Genomic DNA, 25,731 nt, shown 5'->3' with positions numbered 1-25,731 from the left:
AGTGTACACGAGCATTTCTGCAAATGCTTGTATAGGATCTTGTGCTGTGACATGACTGTGTATGGTTGACGGTAACCACAGAGACAGACCATCGAGGGAACAAGTTACGAGACTTGTTCAGAATCAGCACCAGCGTGAGGCCATAAAGCAGGTCATCAAAAATAGATGGTATAACAAATTTAGAATTTTTTTTTTGTAAGGAAAAAGAAACCATCGACAATATGTTATGTTTCCAAATTTTACAACTATTCACAGGCTTGAAGTAGGCCTCAGCCCCCACCTACTTCCTACCTCCTCTCCTGTCCTCATTGACAGGATGCAAGGAGGGGAAACCCAAGTGTGATTCCAGATTTGCAGCCACTGGCGGAGACAGTCTGTGCAGCCCACGGTGTGTAAAAGGGATTGCAGGTCAGGGCTGTCACCATCACTGCCAATATGATCAATATTTACTCAAAGATTCTACTTCTAACCCAGATTTGTGTGTTGTACTTATCCTGAACCTCTTAACTTCAGTTTAAGGCCAGTACAATCAAAGGATTTTATTTTATTTTATTTTTTAATTTTTTTTTCATGTATCATATTTGTTACATCTTTCCCATCACTGGGGAAGCCGAGGGGGAGGCTTGCTTTTTTTTTCCCCCTCCCCTACCTGCCAATGCGCTTTCAGCAAAAACCCTGACTTTCCATCTTCAATCTTAAGCAAGCACGACGGCGAGGTATTAATATTAATGAGCATAATAACAATAATAAAACTGGCAGCGACATCAAATGAATGTGGTCTCCTGCAGTAGAAATATTTACCCGATGTGTCCTGCCAGTTAGAGAGATTTGGCATTAAACCTAGACATTACCTCATCCTCCTGGGCAGACAGCCGATTTCAATGCTAAGCAAGTCTGCGGAAGCGAAGGGCTGAATACCTGCCTGATGAGCTGCAGAGCCCCAGACCCTGGTTGGAAGTGATTTTCTTGAACGTGTCTGTCTGTGTCTCACCCGTAGCTCCTTTCTTCCTCTCCCAGCCCTCCCGTAGGGTTGTCATTGTTTTTAAACTATGCTGATATATATATTTTTATTTTACTTTTTTAAAGATTTTATTTATTTATTCATGAGAGACACACAGAGAGGCAGAGACACAGGCAGAGGGAGAAGCAGGCTCCATGCAAGATGCGGGACTTGATCCCAGGACCCCGGGGGTCACGCCCTGAGCTGAAGGCAGACGCTCCACCACTGAGCCCTCCAGGCTGCCCCATATATATGTATTTTTTCATGTTAAAGGCACAGTGTGCAAAGGCCTGCCAGCCAGGGTATCGACACACACAGAAACCTGAAAGGTCAGAATCAGGAGGAAAAGCAAAATGCCCGTGTGCGTGCATATGGACACGTACCCACCCACCCACACAGCCGCACACTTGCAAGCACACATACTCTTGTCTTTATGGGAATCAAGGGCAGGGAAATAAAACAGGCTTTCTTGTTTGTTTTGATTTACAGTAAATACAGGAGACATTGCTCAGTGAAGGAAGTTTTATCTCAAGATCTTTAACAGCTGAAATGATATTTTGAAACATTGAAATTGGACCAAAATTGTGTCTATGCTACTTCCAACCTAAGAGAACATAACATTAAAAATCCTTTTATTGGGGATCCCCGGGTGGCTCAGCGGTTAGCACTGCCTTCGGTCCGGGGATCGAGTCCCACGTCGGGCTCCCTGCACGGAGCCTGCTTCTCCCTCTGCCTGCGTCTCTGCCTCTCTCTCTCTCTCTCTCTCTCATAAATATATACAATCTTTAAAAATAATAATAATAAAAGAAATATGTAACAAATATGATACATAAAAAAAATTAAAAAATAAAATAAAATAAAATCCTTTGATTGTCCTGGCCTTAAACTAAAGTTAAGAGGTTCAGGATAAGCACAACACACAAACCTGGGTTAGAAGTAGAATCTTTGAGCAATATCCATCATATTGGCAAGGCTTTGAATTCTCATGAAAGTGCCAAATGGTCATCCTGTGAGTCCTTCAAATAGGGTGTGGAAAACCACTCCATCTACTCCCAGGACCAGTTTGCCTCTTGTTTTCTTTAGCTCTTAACTCAAAGTGGCAGTCGTACAGGCTTTGCGCTTTTGCCACTAAGTGAATTAATGTCACCGCTCGGTGTCACGTCTTCTAAAACTCCTCCCCAGAGCTAAACAGCTTCTGTGTTGGCCCTGACTTCTGACCAATTTTTGGGACCACATTGAGGTACAGTTTGTGATAACTTTAGGGTTTTTTTTTCTAAGATGCTCCTACTTGGATTTAAGTTGTACTAACTCCTTTACACACAGTTAAATACTAATTCTTGGCCTATATGCATTTGCCAGATTTGGTGTATGACGTTCATCCCAGCCGCCAAGTCATTAAAAAAAAAATGTAATATTGTAAAATACTAAGCTCATAAATAGACAGTTTGGCTATCTACTAAATTCTTAGTTTTTTGTTTTGTTTTGTTTTGTTTTGTTTGCTAACTCTCCACAGGAAAAATAATGGATTGAGAAAAATATGACAGGTCTTCCGAGCGCTTCAGCTCGCATTTCGATGTTCCCCCAGTGCCCTCCGAAAGAGCAGCCATCCAGGCTGAGATCCCTCCTCCATAGACAACTCGCCGCGGGCAATTTCCATCTCCCGAGGCCTTTATGTCCAGAGGGTTGTAGGTCAGCAGATACAGTAAACATCTGCTGCAATAGGGGAACCTGGGGGAGACGCTCGAGAATGAAGGGTGACAGCAGAGTTTGGGGGATAAATCAGGATTACGTCCTGATATTAATAGGAACCCAACGTAGTTCCTATTAAGATGGGCTTCCACGGAGCTTTAAGTTTTGACTGCGCGTGAATTGTGCCTCTTATGGGTTGTCTCCGGCCAACAACAATTGATGATACATGATAAAATATAATTTATATGCCTGAAAGTGGAGATTAGATGCCAAGGGTCTGCTTTTTTATTCTGACGCTATTCGTAATTTCTTATTTTTTATTTTTTATTTTAATTCCAGTTAGCATAGTGTCGTATGTGTTTCAGGCGGACGACGCCGTAATTCGGGGCTTCCACACTCCACATTGTGCTCACCTGCAAGGACGTTCTTAGACTTAATTTTATCTGTGACTCTTTTTTTACCCCCTTACAAGGAAGATCGCCCTAAATACCGTTACAAACGGCATCGTGGAGAAATGCAGCACTTTGTGCTCCAGCAACCTCTGTGCCCCGCGCAGCCTTTGAGGATCCTTTCCCGCCCAGCTGGCGGCCCGCCGCCTTCCAACAGGCCACGGGTCCCCAGCACCAGGTACCGGGACAAACGGCAACACGTGTGAGCTTCCTGCCCTCAAGTAAAAATGCCCCAAATACTCTAAGTAGGAATTGGGATTTGAGTATCGGGGAAGGGCAACGGGTAAGAAAGGAAAGAGGGGAAGGGCTCAGGGAGACACGGCCCGACGGCAGCAGCTGGGCCCCCCACCCCCAGCACAGTGCAGGGCGCGGGGGCCCTGACCTAGGCCCAAGGCAGGCCCTTAACCAAGCGCCCGAGGCCATCGTTCCGAGGGACAATAAGTGTCATGAGCAATCTGATCGTGCCCGCAGGAGGAAGACGTCATAGGGACGCGCGTTTCTCCTCTGCAAAGGGCAGGTGTGAGGCCCGGGCCAAGCCCTCCTGCAGGCGCCGAACAGGCCACCGTGGCTTATGATGGCCTCCGGTGTGGGGACAGCGTCCCTGTCAGGTGCCACCTGTCCCACCACAGGACCCGGATGCGCTGCCGAAGGCTGGCTTGGAGCCGCAGGACCCGCTTGGGGCTGCAGCCTCACCCTGCAGCTTGGGCAGGTCCGGCCACTCGGGGCTCCCGCGTGGGTGCTGGCCTCGCAGAAACGGGCCAGTGTCCTTCAATTCCTGTACATTGGAGGGGCTGGCTGCCCGCAAGCCAGGTCTCCTTTGGCTTCTGGCTACAGTAAAAAGGAGATTTTTTTAAGGGTAGCCCCACTATGGGCACCAGGAGGGGGGGGGCAGGGGCGGGGCTCAGCGGTAGAGCATCTGCCTTCAGCCCAGGGCATGACCCCAGGGTCCTGGGATCGAGTCCCGCATCGGGCTCCCTGCACGGAGCCTGCTTCTCCCTCGGCCTGCGCCCCTGCCTCTCTATGTGTGTGTCTCATGAATAAAATTTTAAAAATCTTAAAAAAAAAAAACGTTGGCCCCCCCACTAATAATCATGGGAAAAATTACAATTGTTCCTTGACTTTTGAACGTTTCTTGTCAAAACATTAGAAACTCTTACTATCTAGTGTCAGTGTACAGGGAAATGGCAAATGGCAGTAAAGCTAACGTTTGTTTAGCATATTGTGATCTAAAACATTAGAAATGTCAAGAATTAAGCTGTTGTATTTCTTCGTGAAACTTATCGAGCGAGTTTGAACAGAGCGCGCAGTCCCCCTTCTCGGCCACAGAGCAAGCACGTCCTCCTCTGCCTGGACGAGGTGTCATTGTCCTTTCTCAGCCCGGGTCAGCCTCCAATACTTGACCCTTCGTGCTCTGGGTGTCGTGAAATATCCCCGAGGTTTCTTCAACACGCATTTCTTTTTGGTGCCATCATTTCCCCGGGTCGCCCTCATCCTTTGTGCCCCACGTCTTGGTCCCCGTGTTGTCATCTGCCTCCCGGAACCGCTGCCGGGCTGCGTGCAGGTTGGGGGCACAGCGCGGCCGTTGCTCCCTGCAGCTCTTCCTTCCATCTCCTGGCGGGAGACGCGGAGTTCGCTGCCGGCACAGTTGCTCTGCATCTTTTTTTTTTTTTTTTTTTTAAGATTTTATTTATTTATTCATGAGAGAAAGACAGAGAGAGGCAGAGACCCAGGCAGAGGGAGAAGCAGGCTCCATGCAGGGAGTCCGACACGGGACTCGATCCCGGGACCCGGGGTCACGCCCTGGGCCGAAGGCGGCGCTAACCACTGAGCCCCCCGGGCCGCCCTGCATCTCTTTTTATCTTTGTGGCTGGTGCTTCCTGGGACGCAGGACACACCACAACTGCACCCTTGCTGTTTCTGTGTAAATAATAGCTGCGAGGTGACCAGTTACCAGTGGGGTTTGAAAGAGCTGTCGGGTTGGTTGTCGTCGGGCTGTTACTAGCCCAGCGGTTGGCAGCCCGGGGAGCCAGCGTGGAGGGGGCGCTCGGGCCGTGTCCCCGGCCCCCGCCCTGTGGAGCTGTGACAGTGCGCTCACTGACGTCTTTTTATTTCTTTTATTTGAACCGCGTGCAAAGCAAGGAGAGCCTGCAGGCACATCTTGGACACGACGGGTAACATGCTTGTGCCCGAGATTGCGAATCCGAGAAACCACCGAGGAGCCGATACCGATGCAAACACACGAGGGTTTATTTACAGGCTCGAGCTTGGGTCCAAGTGCACCCGACACAGCGGAGCAGGGACTTGGACCCCGAGGTGGGTTACAGCTGGGTTTTTTATGGGCTGGTCTAGGGGATCTTCTCAGAAGGGGGGGAGGAATTTTTTCCATTCCAATATGCGGGAAAGGGTGAGGGAGTTTCTTAAGATCTGATATGGGATTTCCTGCCTAGGACATTCTGCAGTTTTTCTTATAAACTTTAGCTCTTATTCCCGGGGCCTAAGATGGCTGTACTTGTGCTAATGCTAAGCTTGAGGTGGAACGGCCTTAATTTTTCTCAGCCTCCACGATAGGAACAGGAGTCCACGACTTCTAGTTAAAACGAGGGTCGGCGAACCCGAGCGATCTGCTGAGAGACCGTCTGCATGTCGCTCGGCCTCCCTGGGCCTCAGTTTCCCCTTCTGCAGAAGCCTGGATGACTTCACAATGTCTCTTCAGCTCTAAAATGATTTGATTATTCTACCAAATGAAGGCACTTTAGAGAGATTTCCAGAGAAAGTCATTTAAAGGTGATTCAAGGGTTGAAACAGGAGACCCCCGTGGGAAGGTCATGAGAACCAGGCCAGCTTTCCTAACGTGATGGTACCTTGCAGCCCTCGTGAGGCTCACCCCGGAGCCTCGTGAGGCTCACCTCCCGTCCCTGTCACTGAGAGCAGGCACGACCTTAAAGGTACGGGACATTCTATAGGAAGCAAGTATAGGATTAATGTGCCTTGCATGAGGGGTAAAAAGGAAAAAAAAAAAAACAAGGAAGAGGAGGAGAGGTGGTGCCAAAGTGGTCTTTTCATCCACTTAGGAAACATGGAATTGAAGTTAGATCTTGCAAATAAAAGCTGACATGCTGAGGTTAGGGAAATGGAAATGACTTCTGAGAACAAGGTCCTTTGGGCCTGGACTGGGTTACTCACGGAAACTGCCAGTCTTGTGTCCCTCGTGTCCTTCCAGAAAGGATCTTTGACGGGTGGTCGGAGTGTCCCCCGAAAGAAGAAATAGGAGAAAAGCAGGCAGGCTCGCAAGGCCTCTTCTCTCCACTGTGCTTTTTAATCCCGGTTCTGAAGAGAGAAAGCAAAATACTGTCAAAAATAATCACAGCTCTCAGTTCGCTGCGAAACGGGCATGCTCTTCCAAAATCACAGATAAAGAAAATACATAGCATGATGGGGAAGCTCTTCCTAGAGGAATGACTCAGAAGTCTTTGGGATGAGAAAATGAGTGGTTCATTGGGACCCACTGATGGGAAAGGCCTACAGCACCAGTACAGCTGCCGCAATCCCGTCCAGCAGTACTTCTTTCTTTTTAAACATTCTATATTAGGAAGTATTGGCTCTCAAGAGTAAGAATGCCTAAGCTGAAAACAGCAACAACAAAAAAAGACCATAACCTCCCTTTTTGGTTGCTTAACTCCTCAAATCAGACTCTATTAGGAACTGTCCCAAGAAATCCGTTTTTACGGTCGTCGGCCCCCGGGAAAGATGTTCCCGAGACTGCAAGATGTAAAACATCTGGAGCGTGCGTTCTGGTGACTGCTTATGCGTTTAGTTGAAGACATTTGTTGGGCACTGAAGTTGAATTTAAAACAAGGAGAATGTGTAACGAGGAGCACTTTGACTGCTTATCATCACTGGAGCTCTCTGGACTCACGCCTGGCAGTCACTGTGTTGCTCTAAGATGGGTTGGAACGTAAACCATAGTGTTTTGTTTTTAAATGTGATTTGCTCCTGTTTTTTTTCTTTTTTCTTTTTTTTTGATGGTTGTCTCTTGCATTGGACTTCTAGGATGAATATAGGCTTAATAAAGAGATGTGGGGCAGCCCCGGTGGCTCAGGGGTTGAGCGCTCGCCTTCGGCCCAGGGCTTGACCCCGGGGTCCCGGGATCGAGTCCCGCGTCGGGCTCCCTGCATGGAGCCTGCTTCTCCCTCTGCCTGTGTCTCTGCCTGTCTCTCTCTGTGTCTCTCTCATGAATAAATAAAGAAAGTCTTTAAAAATTAAAATAAAATAAAATAATAAAATAAAATAAATAAAATAAAATAAAATAAAATAAAATAAAAATAGAATAGGAGAGCTGACACATGTCCAAGGCTGCCTCTCTCTGTGTGTCTCTCATGAATAAATAAATAAAATCTTAAAAAAAAATAAGGAAACGTGACTATATTTTAGCTACCCCATTTTTTTAATCCCTTAGCCAGACACCTTTTGTGTCGTAATTCCCTAAAATAAGATCTAGGTCTGTCAGGTATTCCACAGAGTCGCAATATACGATTGATTGTCTTAGGTCCCCGTGTGAATGGCTGCCTAATCATCTTTGGCCTTGTTTCCTATGAACCACTTTGTAGGAAATTATTCTGAAACAGGAATGTTCTGCACAGGTTTTGCCAGGCACTCACCGTGAGCTTCGGGAGTAGAAAAGGTTGGCTGCTTGCAATTTTTTTAAAAAAGATTTCTTTTCGGAAGAGAGCACTTGCCCACTTGCTGGGCGGGGAGTCGGGGTGGGAGAGGTAGACCTCAGCTGACTGCACTGAGCGCCACCACCGCCTGCCACCGCCCGCCACCGCCACTGAGCTGCCCCAGAGCTCCATCTCTTGACCCTGAGGTCACGACCTGAGCTGAAACCAATAGTCATGCTTAACAGAAGGAGCCCCCAGGCTCTCCAGGTGCTTGCAGGTTTGGTGTGTGGGGGGGGGTTCCTTTCAAATGTTGATGCTTCTGAAGGTGTGTGATGCCCCTAAGAGATTTGTTGCTTTTGTCATTCCCAAGCTGAATTCAAATTTCCCTACATTCATTGACTAATTTTATGTGGTTCATAGTTAGGATGTTACATTGCCTCCATCAATTCTTTTTTTTTTAAATTCCTTAAATATTTATTTTTTAATAACAAATTTATTTTTTATTGGTGTTCAATTTGCCAACATCTAGCATAACACTCAGTGCTCATCCCGTCAAGTGCCCCCCTCAGTGCCCGTCACCCAGTCACCCCCGCCCACTGCCCACCTCCCCTAGTTCATTACTTGAAATAATCTGTGAAATAAGTCAATCAGAGAGGGACAAACATTATATGGTCTCATTCATTTGGGGAATATAAAAAATAGTGAAAGGGAATAAAGGGGAAAGGAGAAAAAATGAGTGGGAAATATCAGAGAGCTAGACAGAACATGAGAGACTCCTAACTCTGGGAAACGAACTAGGGGTGGTGGAAGGGGAGGAGGGCGGGGGTGGGGGTGACTGGGTGATGGGCACTGAAGGGGGCACCTGACGGGATGAGCACTGGGTGTTATTCTATATGTTGGCAAATTGAACAACAATAAAAAATAAATTTATAAAAATAAAAAAATAAAAGAAATAGTCTTAGGAAACTGATGACTACTACATTTAAGAAAATCGGAGATTGATTTTTTTCCTACTCTTCTACTTCCTTCCACTTCTAGTTAACCATGACTGCATTCATCTTTAATTGAATTTAAAATTTTCCCATCTGTTTTTTGAGGGTTAATTAGGTTCAAATACTGTCCTGAGGATTAGTAGTCCAATTCCCATTGGCTGTGAGATTTTGGGGTGTCAAATTTTGCTTGAAGATAACTTTGACAACATAGATCACTTCCCACAAATACTGAAAAATAAAATTCTTTGGACTGTTTTATGTATTACCCCCAGGGGGTGGGGGCGGTGGAGAAATATCCCATCTCCTCTCACTGCATTTGAACTTCAGAGATCGGGCTCTGGGTTGTCAGATGATGAGAGCAGTGGCTCCTGTTTGACCACAGAAACCAGTTGCCCAGCAGCAGTTCCTTTGAGCTAACGAGGGCCTCAGCTGCCCGGAGGGGCCTGCTCTGCACCAGAACAGGGTATTGCAGGGCTCGTAGGCTCCGTAAATGTTTATGGTTTGGTCAACAAATCGTACCAGTCTGCCCTCTTGAACATTTTGGGTTTTTTTCTGGATAGTCTCACCCTGTGGTCACCAAGCTGGTCCTGCACCATCCCTGCCTCCAGGCTTAGAGTCGGCCTAGTCCTAGTTTCTGGAATGTGACTTGTCTAGTCGTTCGGAAAGCACTGAGAGGGCAGAAGACGAGTCGCATTTTCCACATTATTACTGTGAGCTGAACACAAGACATTTTTTGTGGGTGGGCAACTTTGTTTCCTCACGAACATTTTTTTTTTTTTTTTTTTTGGTGGCTATACTGAAATAGGTAAGAAGTGGTTAAATAACATCCCTCTTCTTCCTTCTTTCCTATGTCTCTTACCTCCACTTTGGGTCAAAGATTTCACCATTTTCTAATGGGAAGGTGGAAAGATCATAAATCACTACTGTTCATCCATTAATAGCCTGTTGCATATATTGACTTTTACATTTACTTCTAGTAAAGTGTATCGAGTTCTCATTCGTTAGTAAGGACTCGCACGTTTCCAAATCCGTATCTTCGGAGTGCTGAAGTCCCGGGCTGGACCCCTTCATGACAGTATTTATCTTAGAAAGGGTTCACTTGCTTTCTCTCAACCTCAGCTCCTTAATCTATATAATGAGGCAATATATGGATTTCATGGAATTATGTGGGAATTAAATGAACGCAAATAAGGCACTGAGGGCAGCTTCCACTCTATAACAGACGCGCCACCAATATTACTTCCATTTTTTTTTTTCTCAATCCTTCCCTTTTTGAAGTTCAGAGTGAATATCCCATTCGTGTTTAATTAAGCACAGGTGTCCAGGTTGGGTGGGCCCACCTGCCGGATCAACCAAGACTCTGGGGTGCAAATTCGAGACACCGCAGGCCGTAGCATCCTCGATCGCGGTGCTGCCTGCTACTTAGTCTCATGACTCCATCCCAGTTCGGTGTCTGTGTCATTGTGGAAGTTCATTTGAAGAAGCTTTGTGCCCACTTGGTACACTCGTCCACTTGGTAATTCCCATCATTTAACAACGGTTTCTGTTTTACTCTTCTTAGGATCTTAAAAAAAAAAAATCAGACAATGATACGAGATCTGTAGGGCCAAAAACATTTCTAGGTTATATTTAGATTATTACTGCTTGAAGTTATTTATTTGCATTTTGCGGCGAATGTTTCTTAAGGAAGCTGAAAATATTTGGATTCCTAAAAGCCTCCATATCAAATTGTGTCTTTTCCTTTTTTCCCTGCCCCTCTGAGATGGAGGTAGAAAGGCTGAGTGTGTTGTGAGTACGTGTTACCGTAACAAAGTTCTAATAAAATTGTGTCTTTATAGAGCTCCTGTAGCAGTAAGATCATGAATGGGCTTTTTTTTTAAAAAAAAAAAAAAACATATAATGTATTATTGGTTTCAGGGGTAGAGGTCCGCGATTCCTCAGTCTTATGGAACACCCAGTGCTCGTGACATCACAGCATCCTTAATGTCCCGGTTAGCCCGTCCCCCCCGCCCCCCCGGCCGCCCGGCCGGCAGCCTGTGCTCCTCCGGCACTGCTTCCCCCGAGACCAGGGCTCCTGACGGGCAAGGCCGTGCCACGAGCACTGGGCGTGGGGTCATCGTGGCCACTGCCGGGTCGCCGTGCAGGTGGACCACCCCATGGAGCTGGTGTCCCCAGGCAGTGTGGGCCTGAAGCTGCTTAGACCCCACCTGATGAACCACAGCAGCCAAGTCCCCGTCCACGCTGAGGCGGGCGCCGTGCATGTGCGCGTGTGAACATGTGTGTGTGCCAACCCCCGAGGGCCACCGTGCGACTCGCTGGGAGGCTTTTGCCACTGTTGATGGTTCCGGCGTAAGTGTCCTCGCTCCCGTGTCACGGTGCCGTCCCGCAGGGGATTCAGGGAGCCCCCCCCCCCGGATGGCGTGGGGACGGGAGACAGACGTGCCCAGCTCTGCCGGGAGCCCACACTGTGCCCCAGAATGATGAACCCCACCGTACCTTCACCAGCAGCCTCCCAAGTGTTGCGTTTCCTCCCGCCTTTCCGGACACTTGATGACTGCGAGGCTCTTCAGTTTCTTTTTTCAGGATTTTCCGTGTGAGATAATAGCTCAGCAGAGCTCTAGTTTTAATTTACTTGGTGTGTTGTTGGGTATCCTGAGTTTGCCTCCATGAATCGCATCTTCAAGGTTTTTTTGTTGTTGTTGTTGTTTTGGGTTTTGTTTTTTGTTTTGTTTTTTTTTTTGTTTTTTGTTTTTGTTTTTTTGCATCTTCAAGTTTTTTGCCCATTTTCTTTTAGGTTGTTTGCATCAAGGTCTACCTACTTGCAAGCTCACAACTTAGCCTGCCAGTCTTACGAATGCTGGCAGAAGATAGGAGGCCCCTGGATTATCAGCAAAGGCCTTTTTTGCTGCTAGAATAACAAAAAGCATGAGCATCAGCATATTTGCATGATTCTCCTTGTCCCGAGTGCCACTGGGGCACCAGTGGGCCCAGATGGGTGTATATCCAATGGGTTCAACTAAATACCCCCTGGGCTTAGGGAACCCACATCTTTTATAATCAGCAGTAAGCATGCCCCTCCTTTATTATATTATTATTGTTGTTGTTGTTATTATTTACAGATTTTATTTTTTATTTGAGAGTGAATGAGAGAGAGAGGAAGAGCTAGGGGGAGGAGCAGAAGGAGAAGCAGACTCCCCACTGAGAAGGGAGCCTGACGTGGGGCCGGATCCCGGGACCCCAGGATCACTACCTGAGTCGAAGGCAGATGCTTCACCACCTGAGCCACCCACGTGGCCCGTGTTAGTCTGGAGGGAAATCCTGTCTTTTATTCTACTGAAGTAAACAGACTTCCCCTTGGCTCCAGAGGGGGAGACACTGTCTTTATCTTGCAAGGCTGCTTCCTATACAGACATTCCTGAAATGACCATCTAGACCCAGGGACAGTGAGTGCCTCTGCTCACAAACTGTGCAGAACTACAACCGACCCACGGAGAACTGCTTTCCAGTAATATCTACACCAGCTTGGCTTCTAAGAAATTTTCCCCTGCGTACACCGTTCTGTTGGTCACCACCAAGCTGGGAACCCAAACCGTTCCATTTATTTCATACAGCATCTAATCGAGGCCACTACCATCAGAACAAGACCAACCTGAAATGATGACCTCAGCCTTGGTCCTCGGGATCCCAGACCCACGAAGCTGAAGAAATCCTGTTAAACCGTCAAAGTCTACCTGAGGACCTCAGGCGGCTTTCCCTCACATCTCTCCGTTGACCTTTCCACGTAGCCTGAGGCTTTTATCTGGGCATGACAGGATGGGTACGTTATTGCACAGATTGCCATGGCCCACGAGACCCTGGGAAAGCCCGTCACCCGTACCGACCGTGCATGATGAGTTGAGGCTGACCTCGATGCCTTCCAGAGCCAAGGAACCATTGGTCACTAAGTTCAAGAGCAAATTCTGTTCCCCCTTTTCTAGTTAGATGCCTCCCTTTGTAGGACGCTCATTGCCCGAAGGATGCGTGTAGACAGCGAATCAGGTATTCCTCCAAGAACCCCCTGTGCAACCAAGGGTAGCTTCATTTTGGAGAGAGCTCCCCAGGTGCCTGGGGGTTATGTGAGGCATACCCCCCAGGGTATCTCCTTAAACCTTCAAAAGATCTTTTATGACCCCCCACTAGAGGGAAGTTACTGCATTTTTAGGAAGCCCGTGGTAGGTGAATACCTGTCCTCTACCCAAGAAGTATAGTCTGGAGGCTTGTTTGGGGCCCCTGGGAAGAAAATGTTGTTTATAGCTGTTGGGGCCCGATGGGTGGGATAGTTTTTTTCAGCTATTTTCGTAAGGTCTTTATATGTGATAGTCTGTCCTCCCTATAATATGTGTAGACATGGATTTCTTTTTCTTTCTCTCTACCTTGTCCTCTTCCTCCTGTCTGCCTCTCTCTCCTTCCTCTTCTCCCCTGACCTCTTAACCCCTTCTCTGAATTCTCCGGGTTTCCCAAATCTATGTATTGGTGTCTTTAAGCAGTTCTGAAAAATTGTCAGCTGTTACTTCTTCAAATATTGTCTCTGCATTGTTCTCATTCTCTCTTTATGATTAATTGTATATTAAGTCTTCTTACTCTAGCTCCCGTGTCTCTTAACTCTTTTATATTTCCCATGTCTTCATTTTTTTCTGTGCTACATTCAGGGTAATTCCTTCCAGTCATTAATTCACTGCTTGGCTGTGGCTCATATCTTATTAAACCCATGCAATTAAAAAAAAAAAAAAAAAACATGCAATAAGTTTGTCTTTAAGGTATTATATTTTTCATTTAAGAAGTTTTATTTTATCTGCCTCTCTCTGTGTCTCAATAAATAAAATCTTTTTAAAAAAGTTTTCTTTCTTTTTTTTCTTTTCAAGTTGAATCGGTCATTTTTTAAAATTGTGTCTGGCTCCTTATAAAGTTTCCATTTCTCCTTTTTTAAGTAATAAGTTTGTCTTTAAGGAATTATATTTTTCATTTAAGAAGTTTTATTTGTTTAGTTTTTTTTTTTCAAGTTGAATCAGTCATTTTTTTAAAATTGTGTCTGGCTCCTTATAAAGTTTCCATTTCTCCTTTTTTAAGCAATAAGTTTGTCTTTAAGGTATTATATTTTTCATTTAAGAAGTTCTATTTGTTTCTTTTTTTTTCAAGTTGAATCGGTCATTTTTTAAAATTGTGTCTGGCTCCTTATAAAGTTTCCATTTATCCTTTTTAAAACATATTAAACATACTTAATTTTCTTTTGTATAACTGATATTTTCTATATCTGAAGTCTTTGCAAGTCTTATTCAACTTTCTGTACTTTTGCTGTTGCTCACTCATGGTGCTTTGCTTCTTGTTTGTTTTGTTGGGATGTATGTATGTGTGCGTATGTGTTTTAATGTGAGCTTATTTATGGTTCCTAGGATTATGTGTGTGGGCATTCCTGAGGCCTAGATCGAAGGTGAGTTCCTCCAGGGACTATGTGCATTTATATCCACCAGAGGTCTTAAGTATCCTTAGATTTCGACCATTTTCTATTATTGGCTTGAGTGTTTTTTTACTTACCCAGAAAGTACGATTTTAGGTCATAAACCTGTCTCAGGACAAGCTTACAGTTATAATTCTCATGGGAGATTGTTTTCCCACGTCCTGAAGACTAGTAATTTTCCTTATAGGCCAGTGGGGTAAGACGGGCACCGGCGGTGGGTTTATTTCTAGTTCACCATTACAGTGAGCATCTAATTTTTGAGAAACCCAGTTTTACCCAACAGCAGTGTTTATTGTGGAGCTCCTGCAGTGGAAATGCCCTGGGTTTTTTGTCTCCTGTCTCCTGTGCTGCAGGAGCCACTAAATGAAAACATCACAAAAAAAAACAAAAACAAAAACAAAAAAAAAACAAAAAAAAAATCATCATCACCTTGGCAAATGCCCTGGAGGTACCCAAAAACCTTCAGTACCCAGTGACTTCTCGAGGGCCTGCTTACACGTCGCTTCTGAGTATTGCTTGCTTTTTTACTTCTTTGTTAAAGACAGTTCATTTAATTTTATCCATCACTTGAGTTGTTTCCAACAGAGGACAGGTCTGGGGATCCCATTCACTGTGTTGCCAGAAATGGAACTCATCATTTTTCTAGTTCCAGAAACATTTGGAGTCAGTGTCCTATAATCTCCTCGGTTTACCATGGGGAGTTAGCATCAGCCTTTCCTTCGTGTGCCTTTCCTTGGGTTTTCCTTCTTTCCTCCAAATTGTTCTTCCGGTGTATTTAACCGAGCACTGTTGTGTAGAGGGGCCTCGGGGTGCTGGTGGGGCCAGGAGCGACAAAGGCTTGAAGTTTAAGACATACTTGGAATCTGCTAGGTAAAATAAAAAGTGCGCCTAGCAACAGGCGCATTAGGTGGTGAATACACATGAGAAGGAGAGCAGAATGTGTGTGTGTTTGGAACAGAAGAATTCCTAGCGGTGAGTGTCCCCCGGAAGCCCTGTGATTTACGTTCTTTTTGAAAGTCCACTTATGAGGGGCTCAGGCAGCGCAGCAAGCCACTGTACGTCCTCAGAGGAATTCACAGGATGACTCCAGTGTTCTTCACCGTGCATGGGACGGGGCTTACCGCACCCGCCGGATGCCTGCTCCTGCTCCAGGACCCCCGGCTGCATTCCATGAGGAGGGAGCATGAGCCTCCAGCAGCCACGGGCGTGGCCCTCGAATCTCCGGCGTGAATTCTGCTAGGCCGCATCTCACGTACCTGTCGCATGCTGCTTGCTGACGTATTCATCGATGTCTTTTGACAAAGGAAGTCCACATGCAGGCAGGCCCGGGGACACTGCGTACACACTTTGCTGTTCAAAAATTCCACACGGGAAACCTCTAGGGGCAGCTTTGCTTTGGGACAAGTGACCCAGAAGGTGCAACGCAACGTGCTCACCCAGAGCCGCATCTGAGTTAAGGAGGCAGGAGTGGTCTTTGTCACCAGGTAGAGGGGAGGGTGGTGGCGGAGAATGTGCCTCCGCCTTGCCCGCCTCTGGCCCCCCCCCCCAGCACCCGAGACCCCTCTGCTGAAAGGCCCGTAGTTCCCATCTACGTGGCGAGTGCCCTGAGGGGTCAGGGGCCCTCATGTGTGTAGTGCGGCCGTCCCCACACCTGCTTGGCCGCACTGCCCTTTGTGTTTTTAGAAAAACACCTGTTAGCAGCTGGTGGAGCATGCGTGTTCTGTGAGCCAGGCTGGGAGGGGACGCTGTTCTAACTCCTGCTCTTGTGTTCAGCTTCTCGTGCTGCCTGGCATCACCAGGGATGAGGGTGTTTAAGCTTTTAGTTTCCTGGGACATGAGTAAGTACTGCCCAGGGTTGGGGGGAGGACAGTAAGCCTGCCCGCCTAGGAGCAGCCTCGGGGCCAGCACTTAAGCCCAACCTGAGACAACCCTTCTATTTTTCCTCTTTCCTCCCTTCCAAGTATCCTGTTTTGTTTTGTTTTGTTTTGTTTTGTTTTGTTTTTTTAACCCGCCCTTCATCTGCTTTTCATGGATCGGAGCACCCCCCCCCCCATGCAGAACCTGTACCCTTTCCTCAGGCTCTGCATCTGTACGCTCCAGGACACCCGTCTGCTTCGACCAGCAAGTGTGTCATCTCTGAACCCCCTAAATGGAGTTTCTGTGTGTCTTGAAGCTGAATATTTGTTTGGAAAGTTTGGTTGAGAAGATTGATTATCTTGTCGTTAAGCATATTTACCTGATTAGACTGTTTCATAATTTGATCCTGTGTGAAAACCGGCCTGTCGTGGAAAGTATACCGTAGTCATACGAGGTTTGGCTGTTGCTCTCATTAGGGATGGAACCTGATAATGCAAACTGGGAGATTTCCAGTTATGAGCGTCTTTAGTAATGCCCTCTGTGAGTACCTGTGCGGGGCATGCTGCCGATGGCACGAGTTTTGAGGCAGCACAAGAGCCACAAGAGCACCCCCTCTATCACCGTTCTGCTTCATGATGCAAGGAAGAGCCTCGGTTTGGAAACCATCCTCGTCCCGGGTGCATTTTCACAAGCGCAGCACTAGGAGTCCTCTGAGTTTACTTCAGCCCCATTGCTTACTTGCTCTGTGTTTGGGAATTTTTAAAATCTCTCAAATATGATGGGTACCTCAGGCCAAGAACGAGAAATATGGGAGGGGGAAATTTGTTATAAAATAGAGTCATTGGGATCCCTGGGTGGCTCAATGGTTTGGCACCTGCCTTCGGCCCAGGGCGTGATCTTGAAGACCTTGGATCAAGTCCCATGTTGGGCTCCCTGCATGGAGCCTGCTTCTCCCCCTGCCCCTCTCTCTGTGTCTCTCATGAATAAATAAATAAAACCTTAAAAAAATTAAAAAAAAATAAAATAAAATAGAGTCATTACTGGAAATATAATTTGAAACCTAATAGCCTTCCATGTTTTCTCCAAGGCTGGGGAATTATCAGCTCCAGTGCGTGGTTTTATCTCTGCGGCCCAGTTAGTGAGGTGCCTTCTCCAGGCCTCCTGTCTGCAGGCCGGATGACGCTACTAGTGCCTACTCCCCGGGGCTGTGGCCTTCAACTCAGCTAAAGCTCTTCCTTAACCCCTAGCTCCCACAAAGCTCCCCACAAATTTTGCTTGTTGATTATGTTTCCTAATATCATTTTTCTTCTAAAGGCAGGGCACTGAAACAGGGAACTATTTCTTTTTTGTTTTTTTTTTAATTTATAAATTTATTTTTTATCGGTGTTCAATTTGCCAACATATAGGATAACACCCAGTGCTCATCCCGTCCAGTGCCCCCCTCAGTGCCTGTCACCCAGTCACCCCCACCCCCCGCCCTCCTCCCCTTCCACCCCCCCTAGTTCTTTTCCCAGAGTTAGGAGTCTCTCATGTTCTGTCTCCCTTTCTGATATTTCAGGGAAATATTTCTGATCTGATTCTTCTGTTCAGTAGTAAATGCCTCGGTATTCCCGTCTTAACTCCCTTTTCAGCATTGGCTGCGCGCGGCTGAGTTCCTGCTCCCTGGATAAGCTGCGTGGTTTCTCTGACCAGCTTGCCTGAAAAGACTTGCTAGCGTGTAGAACAAAACAGCCTTTGATCCCATGGCCCAGGCAGCCCCTTGAAATGGAGCATTACCCATAATAGAGTCTCGAAAACCTGCTACAATAGGCCAATTTTTTGCATTTGTGTAGAATCATACTGTATGCTAATCGTGTAAATAGGCTGTACAACATGCCTTTTACACGTCTTATTTTCCCAGATGCTTGGAGAGGCCATGTGTGCAGTGGGTGGTCCTGAGGGCTTAATTCTATGTAAAAAATTACTGTGCAAATGAGATGTGTTATCTGAGATGTGACTGGCTTACTGATAAGCTTGCTGTCTTGGAACATGGCACCTGCCCAAAAGACTCACCAGTCTTCATCCACGTCGTTCAAGTGGGAGCTTGCACGTTGCACAAAGGGGCCAGAGTGATGTAACAGCCACGAAAGCCGTATCCTGAATGTTTATGTTCATCTTCTTAATCTGGGCCAGAGGTACTTCATTACTCCTCTAAATGATCCCAAGCTCTTAAATCCTAGAGTGAGTGGTTGTGGTGGTGGTGGTGGTGGTGGTGGTTGCTGTTGTTTGGGAATTTGGGTAAGAAACTTGATATGATCAACTTTTTCTTGTAAATATTTTTTTTTATAAATTTATTTTTTATTGGTGTTCAATTTGCCAACATATAGAAGAACACCCAGTGCTCATCCCGTCAAGTGCCCCCCTCAGTGCCCGTCACCCAGTCACCCCCACCCCCTGCCCACCTGCTTGTATTGCGATGTATTTCCCCCTTAGGACTGCTTTTGCTGCATCCCAAAGATTTTGAACGGTTGCATCTTCATTCTCATTAGTTTCCATGAATCTTTTAAATTCTTCCTTAATTTCCTGGTTGACCCTTTCATCTTTTAGCAGGATGGTCCTTAACGTCCACGTGTTTGAGGTCCTTCCAAACTTCTTGTTGTGATTTAGTTCTAATTTGAAGGCATTATGGTCTGAGAATATGCGGGGGATGATCCCAATCTTTTGTTATCGGTTCAGACCCAATTTGTGACCCAGTATGTGGTCTATTCTGGAGAAAGTTCCATGTGCACTTGAGAAGAATGTGTATTCAGTTGAGTTTGGATGTAAAGTTATGTAGATATCTGTGAAATCCATCTGGTCCAGTGTATCATTTAAAGCTCTAGTTTCTTTGGGGATGTTGTGCTTAGAAGACCTGTCGATTGTAGAAAACGCTACATTGAAGTCACCAAGTATAAGTGTATTATTATCTAAGTATTTCTTAACTTTGCTTATAAATATTTTACAGTGTCTCTTCATGTACAAAGTATATAAATATGCGTTTAATGTATTTATTTGGCATTTAGAGTTCAGAAAGCATAAAGAAGAAAACCAAGTGGTCTCTAAACCCACGACTCGTCTTAAGTGATCAAGCAAGACTCAAAGTTTAATTTAAAAACGTTTTCATTTGTTTGTTGCCCATGGAAATTTTTTATCCTTCTGGTTAAGCTCAGGCATTTCCCCAACTCCTCGTTTCTAGGCGGTAAAAAAAGTACCTTGGTCAGTGTCCCAAATGAGTAGCTAAAAGCTGCAACCACCCCCCCTCCCCACACGCACACACCCCACGCTGGTGTCTGTAGGAGTCCAGGGAGCAGGTGTGGCCATCTGTCCTCAAAGCCTGTCACACTTCCGCCCTTCCTCCGCTTGCTGACCAAGGTAAGTCACACAGGAGAGAGAGTTAGGGAAGTAGGAGTGTTGGCAAAGCCATAGGATGCTTGCATTTTTGGGGAACCGACTCGTGATCCACGCCTTTGTTTTGGGGGGATTCCGGGAAATCCCTTTGCTCCCATCCCATGAAGCAGGAGCGGCTGCTCGCCTTGACCGCCTCCATAGCCGGCTGGCCTACCCATCTCAGCCCCTCGATTTCTCCGGTGGGAATCAGACGGCAGCATGCTGGGCCTCCCTGGCTTGCGTGAAGCTGTTTGCACAGTCCCATGACCCTCTTTCTGCCGTGGCCTGAGACAAAGCGGAAAGCACCAGCCCACGCTGGCCCCTGGCCAGGAGCCCTGTGAGATACAGACTCTGCAGAGAAATTTCTCTTCGTGGAGTTCTCGCAAGCTGCAGGGCTCCTAGATAAGTCTAGGTCTGACCCTTGGGGTGGGGAGTGAGGCTGGGAACACCAGAGAAAGCCCCTTCTCACTTGCTGCCTTGGCCCTTTTGTATTTGTGGGGTTTTTTTATTTTGTTTATTTATTCATGAGAGACACAGAGAGAGGCCGAGACACAGGCAGAGGGAGAAGCAGGCTCCACGCAGGGAGCCCGATGCAGGACTCGATCCCGGGACCCTGGGGTCATGCCCCGGGTTGAAAGCAGGTGCTCAACCGCTGAGCCCCCCAGCCTCCCCTGTCTGGGAATAGATTTTGAGAAAATCTTAGGGCTAGAAAGGAAAATCACTGTCTGTGTCAGTTAGCTGGTACCTCAGTTACGCCGTGCAACAGACTACTCCGAAAACTCTAATAACAGTAACGATTTATTATTATTTTTTGGTCACTAATCAGCCCCCACTGGTCTTTACTCCAAAAACCTGCTGATTCCAGCAAAAGCCACGGCAATCAGATTGTGTGGAATGGGCCATCTGTGTTTCAGCTCCCGCCCAAGTCGATGTTGCCTAATGCAAGGTCTGTGTAGCTGAACTTCCGCAGTTGTTTCCAGGTCAGATCAAGCCTCTGACTTTATTCTCAGCTTCCTAAAGCTTTAAGTGTGACTTGATCTTCTTGATCTTAAAGAGAATTAAGATGCCAATTAAGTTGGCTGTGTCGCTCTCCATCTCACCCCATTTCTAAATTAAGGCTGCCCTAGTTTAAAGGTGCTTCTCCTCACTGTGCCTGAGTGTTGGAAGAGCTTAATTACGGTCCCTGTGCTTGCTGTGAGTATGTGTGTGCCCTTGCACAGGTGCACGCTCACAAGCAGGCTGGACACGCTTGTATTCACGTACCCAGGTACTCCGAACTAGGTTATTCTGGAAAATAGGGTCTGATGAGGGAGAGAGTGCATTGGGAGTTAACAGACTGCATTTATTAAGGCCCGACCTACTATTTTTGTGACTTTCCGCAGATGACTTAATGTTCAAGCGTCTCACGTCCCCGCGTGTGACATCGAGCCAGTAGCGCCAGCTCCCTGTTGTGCGGGAAGGACGGAGAGTGGCCGCGCCTGGCGGAGCAGGAGCCCTCTGGGTCCTCGTTCAGATATTTAAACACTTTAAACCCCGCCGTCCAGCCCCCAGAGCTGTGTCTGGATCTTGGGCTCGGGGGGAACCACGCAGTCGGGATCCGCAGGGGAACAGGACTGGGCCGCAACCCGACTGCAGAAGCGCTGCCAACAGCCCGAGCGCTGGCGGGCCTGCCTGGGGGGGGGCGCGGGCCGTCGGGGGGTGGGGGACTGCCTTGTATCCGGGGGCTCGGGACCGGGCCCAGCCCGTTGCCTTGAGGAGCCTGGGAAGCTGCACCCTGTGGGGCCGCCGGGCCAAACCCCAGACCTGCCCCCGACTTGGGGTCACGGCTGCAGCAGCTGCGGTGGGGCTGACACAGGGGAGCCCTCCGCTGTTGCCCCCTGCCCCTGGGCCGCAGGGCTCGGGGCACAGGACGGGGCCAGGGCGCAGGGCCCAGGGGCCCCGACTGGGCACCGGTTCCCACACAGGCAGTGACTTGAAGGGACGCGGGTCCTGTGCGTGTTCTCTCTGTGTCGGCGAGTCTGCAGCAGCTCTTTCCACCTGAGCACCCTCCAGGGTCAAACACGCTCCAAGTCTCATGAGCTCCGTTTCGGTTTGGGGACTTTCTGTTCCTGGGGGCAGTCTCGTTGCCGGCGAGATTCCTAGGGCGCTGTTACAGGGCAACCTCCCCCCACCCCCAACCCCCGGCGGTGTATGAAGCTCGCTCCTGTGCGTGCTCATGGCCCTTCCCAGTTTAACCCAACAGCCTCGGAGCCTGCAGGATTCCTGTAGGAGCCTATCAGGCCCCCTTGTCAATGAGCCTGGGGTGACGCCTTGACCTGCATGTGGCAGGGACAGCGTCCCTAGATTAGCCGTGGCACATCATAGAGGATTTCACGATATTGGAAAACCTATCATGCACGCTGAGTGGGTTTACATGTGCGAGAAGAGAAAATGAAATAAATACTCGTAAGAGGGAGGTGATGTTAGCTGTAACAATAAGGCCCAAATGTGGGAGGAAAAAAATAACCTGTTGTGTATTTTCTGTATCCTGCAGTCATTTGCACTTGAGCCATGCTTTTGAAATAATGGACAAAATATTCTCACTTGTCCCGGGCATTAATCATGAGTTATATCTGAACTCTTTTTTTTTTTTTTTTTTTTGGTGTGATCTCTCTCAGAGCAAAAATAAAATGTGAATTCTACGATGATGCATAGCGTACGGAGAGCTTTCCACATATTGTCATTTCACCTCCACCGAGCGTTCATGAGCGAACCGAGACTCAGATCAGGGAAGAGAATAGTTCAGAAACCCAAGGGTGGGAGAAGTGGTTGGAGCTGACCCTCCCGCTCCCTCCCTCCTTCCCCACGGCCTCTTTCTTTTTTCTGCATTACCGTATGTCTCGCCAAGTGTGAAAGGTGACCTGGATGAGTGTTTATTTTATTTTATTTTATTTTTTGGATGAGTGTGTATAATGCACGTCATGGCCGTGCTTGTGTAGTGGAAGCATCCCGGTCGTTTGCAGTAGCCCTTGGCAAGGGGGCAAGTCTGAGGGTGATGCTGACTGCGGTGGGAACCCTTGGTAGAACATGGAACACCCTGGCCCTCATCGCCCCACACGTTCCCTGTGTAAGACGCTATTGAGTCTCACGATGTCGACCTTACTCAGCTCCATGGGGAGCCTCTGAGGCAGAGAAGCCAAATACACGAGGTTAACAGTGCTCAGGAAGTGCCGGTTCTGCAGACACTCGACGGCATCCCTCGAGGATCAGCCTTAGAAAGCGGTGCACGTGCCTCCATATCCCTGACAGGATTGCCCTTGGACGTACGCATGTGTCCTTGAGCGAGGCACATATCGTGGCCTTTCTAGGCAGGCAGCCCTCAGTCTGCAGCGCGGCTTCACAGGGCCTCCCGCAGGCTTGCCTTGGAAGGTTGGGCTGCTCGGAGAACTGGGCCGCGTGTTGAAGCTTTCGGCTTTGAGAAGACCCCGTGCCTCGTCCCACCTTCTCCCAAACCCCCAAAGACCTACTTCCAGGATGACCAAGGCTTAGCCACTCCGCAGCCTGCTGTCTCTCCCCCGGTGGTTGGTCTGGCTTCTGACCTTGTTGCAGCCACGACCCCTTGCTAGGGTGTCTGCAGGGTTGACTGTAGTGGAAGAAGCAGGAGAAAGGGCACAGGTGGAGGAGAAAGAGACACAGAGTCACGAGAACAGGAAGCGGGGGAAGCAGAGTAGGGAGCAACCCTGCCGTGAGCGGGACAGAGCTCGCGGGCCCTGCCCGAGGCCACGATGGCACCTGTGACCTCACCTTTGCTGAGGCAGAGTTGGGTGCAGGGCGGGAGCACCCAGCTTCCCACGCCCTGCGGCACGGCCCACCCCTCCTCTGGGCACCAGCGTCCTGCAGCTTGCCTTCCGTGCTGCTCTGGTTGGACGTCCTCAGCCAGCTGCCCCTGCCCTCCGCTGGCTCTCGGGGCGCCGCAGGCTGCTCCTCGCGGCCGCCTCCTTCTCCTCAAAGGTGCATCTTCTCCGTCCAGCCTTTTCCCTTCATTGCCCGATGTGCTGCCCTGGATGATTTCCCTTGGTTTGTCTCGGTAGCTGATGTCTGGGATTGAGCGCTCTTCCCCACCCTGCATCTAAAAGTACATATGCGAAAAAAATAATAAAATAAAATAAAATAAAATAAAATAAAATAAAATAAAATAAAATAAAATAAAATAATAAAAAATAAAATAAAATAAAATAATAAAATAAAATAAAATAAAAATAAAAATAAAATAAAAAATAAAATAATAAAATAAAATAAAAAATAAAAAAATAAAAAATAATCAAATAAAAAATAAAATAAAATAAAAATAAAATAAAATAAAAATTAAATTAAAAATAAAATAATAAAATTAAATTAAAAAATAAAATAAAAAATTAAATTAAATTAAATTAAATTAAAATAAAATAAAATAAAAGTACATATGTGCAAATGTAAACTCATGGGAGGCAACATTTGTTGCCCATTATCTGCAAGCCAGGGGCTGAGCTAAGTACCTTTTTACCTAGATTATCCAATTTAGTCAACACAATAGCGCTATGAGTCAGGTACTATTATTAACGCTTTTCTACTACCATCCTTCACCCAAGGTCGTGCAGCTGGTTTGTTGCATATTTAAAAGAATAGTTTGTGCAGAACTGGCTTTGGTTGCTGAATCAGATTCTGAAGTAGAGCCTCCCACTGGGCACCCACCGCCCCGAGTGACAGTGTTTCCCCACCTTTAATATGTACAGACCCCCTGGGGGCGGGGTTTGTGAAGATGCAGATTGTGATTTTGAGGTCAGGGTGAAGCCCGAGACCCCCCGTTCTAAGCAGGTGGATGCGCCCGCTGCTGGCCCGTGGGCCACCCTTTGATGAGTGAGGCCTAGATCCTGGGCTGTGGTTCTAGCCCCACAGCACCCTAGACTCCGGGACGGCCAGAGAGACGTAGGACCCGCCTGTAGAGACGTCAAGTGATGGGAAATCAACACAGCACTGACCACGTGAAGCCTTTGCTTGGAAAACACGAGACTAAAGACGTAGAGAGAGAGCTGGGTCAAAGCCCGCACGGTCTGGGGCTGAGATAGCAGGCCTTGCCCCACTTTTGCCCTCGCTGGGTGGCCCTGGATCTCCAGATGGCTGGCAGGGGCCAAAGGCCCAGCACACCCGGGGGTGGCCCTTCAGGAAGAACTAGGTGCTGGGGAGACTTCAAGGCATTAGTTTCTGGTTTATTCTTCCCGCGTTCCAAACAGCACGGCACCCCAGAAGACCTTCTGACGTTGACTTCAGCAATGCAAGTGGGTGATGATTACTGTGCGCCGCCTGAGCGTGGCTTCCTTGAAAAGGAAGTCATTCGTGTGCAGGTAATAAAATGCGCATTGAGACTGTGGCAGCCTCCACCACCTGCTGTAGCGATGCCAGCCCTGGTGAAAGCCTTGTAGGGAGTGGGGCTGCTGCAGGGTCCGGGCCATGAGGCATAAGTGAGTAATAGAGGCTTCTATGATGGCCTCTATTAAGTTGCTTTGTGAGGTGTCTTTCTCATATTCGGGGTGGACATGCCAAGAAAGAGGACGTGAGCTGCCAGCCGTTCCAGGGGGAAAACCCTAGGACAGAAATAGGAACCTTTGCAGCAACAGAGAGCCCTTCTTTCTCTGTATATTGGGCAGGACATTTGAACACACGTGTGCAGCCGTTGTGAGTAACTTGTATTTCATCCCCAAGGGTCCACCCCAAATGCATCCTATTACTTTCTGTTGCCATCGTTTGTTAGAGACACACACCGCGGAACCATCCCACTGAGGTGGACGAGATTCCAACTTGGAGCACGCTCACCCTTAAATAATAATTTCTTTTTTTTTTTTTTAAATAATAATTTCTTTCATGAAAATGATATGCTTATCACTTTAGTGTGAAGCTTTCTATTTCCAAGTAGCTCAGGTAATTCAGTGTGACTAAGTTATATTTTAGGGCGAATGTCATCCTCAAATGTGTGTTTTTAGAGTCCAAGTCGTAGAGGGAAAATTACCTGATCATAAATTCCACGTTTAAGTCAAAAGAATATAATTTGCCTCTACCAGTGATTCTGGGTATGTATCTCCAGATTCTTTGAAGCATAATTTGTGGAGTCACCAAGCTGCTGCAGTGAAAAAAAGAAAAGAAAAGAAAAGAAAAGAAAAGAAAAGAAAAGAAA

At 47.4% G+C, this 25,731-nt stretch overlaps 1 protein-coding gene and 1 long non-coding RNA gene across 20 annotated transcripts in view; one reads left to right on the top strand and one right to left on the bottom strand.

The window, feature by feature from the left end:
• The window catches only part of LDLRAD4 (low density lipoprotein receptor class A domain containing 4), a 387,098-nt gene that overhangs the window by 261,702 nt on the left and 99,665 nt on the right, over window positions 1-25,731 (top strand). For 2 of the 19 annotated variants that reach the window (XM_072823333.1, XM_072823344.1), the window contains 2 exons: window positions 3,162-3,316; window positions 5,274-5,451. The exons of 16 other annotated variants lie outside the window; for them this stretch is intronic. In XM_072823333.1, coding sequence (XP_072679434.1) covers window positions 5,367-5,451 — 85 coding nt within the window. In that variant the 5' untranslated portion in view covers window positions 3,162-3,316; window positions 5,274-5,366. Of the gene's footprint in view, window positions 1-3,161; window positions 3,317-5,273; window positions 5,452-25,056; window positions 25,236-25,731 lie in introns of those variants that run through there. One more of the 19 variants, XM_072823381.1, reaches the window with a different exon arrangement.
• On the bottom strand, window positions 22,456-24,986 carry LOC140631945 (uncharacterized). Its single transcript, XR_012029478.1, has 2 exons — window positions 24,281-24,986; window positions 22,456-23,652 (listed from the first exon to the last, which is right to left on the bottom strand). It is a non-coding gene; the product is annotated as an uncharacterized lncRNA (long non-coding RNA).

The sequence above is a fragment of the Canis lupus genome, chromosome 1 (assembly GCF_048164855.1).
Source record: "Canis lupus baileyi chromosome 1, mCanLup2.hap1, whole genome shotgun sequence".
Taxonomy (NCBI): Eukaryota; Metazoa; Chordata; class Mammalia; order Carnivora; family Canidae; genus Canis; species Canis lupus.
This window is presented reverse-complemented; position numbering and strand designations above follow the sequence as displayed.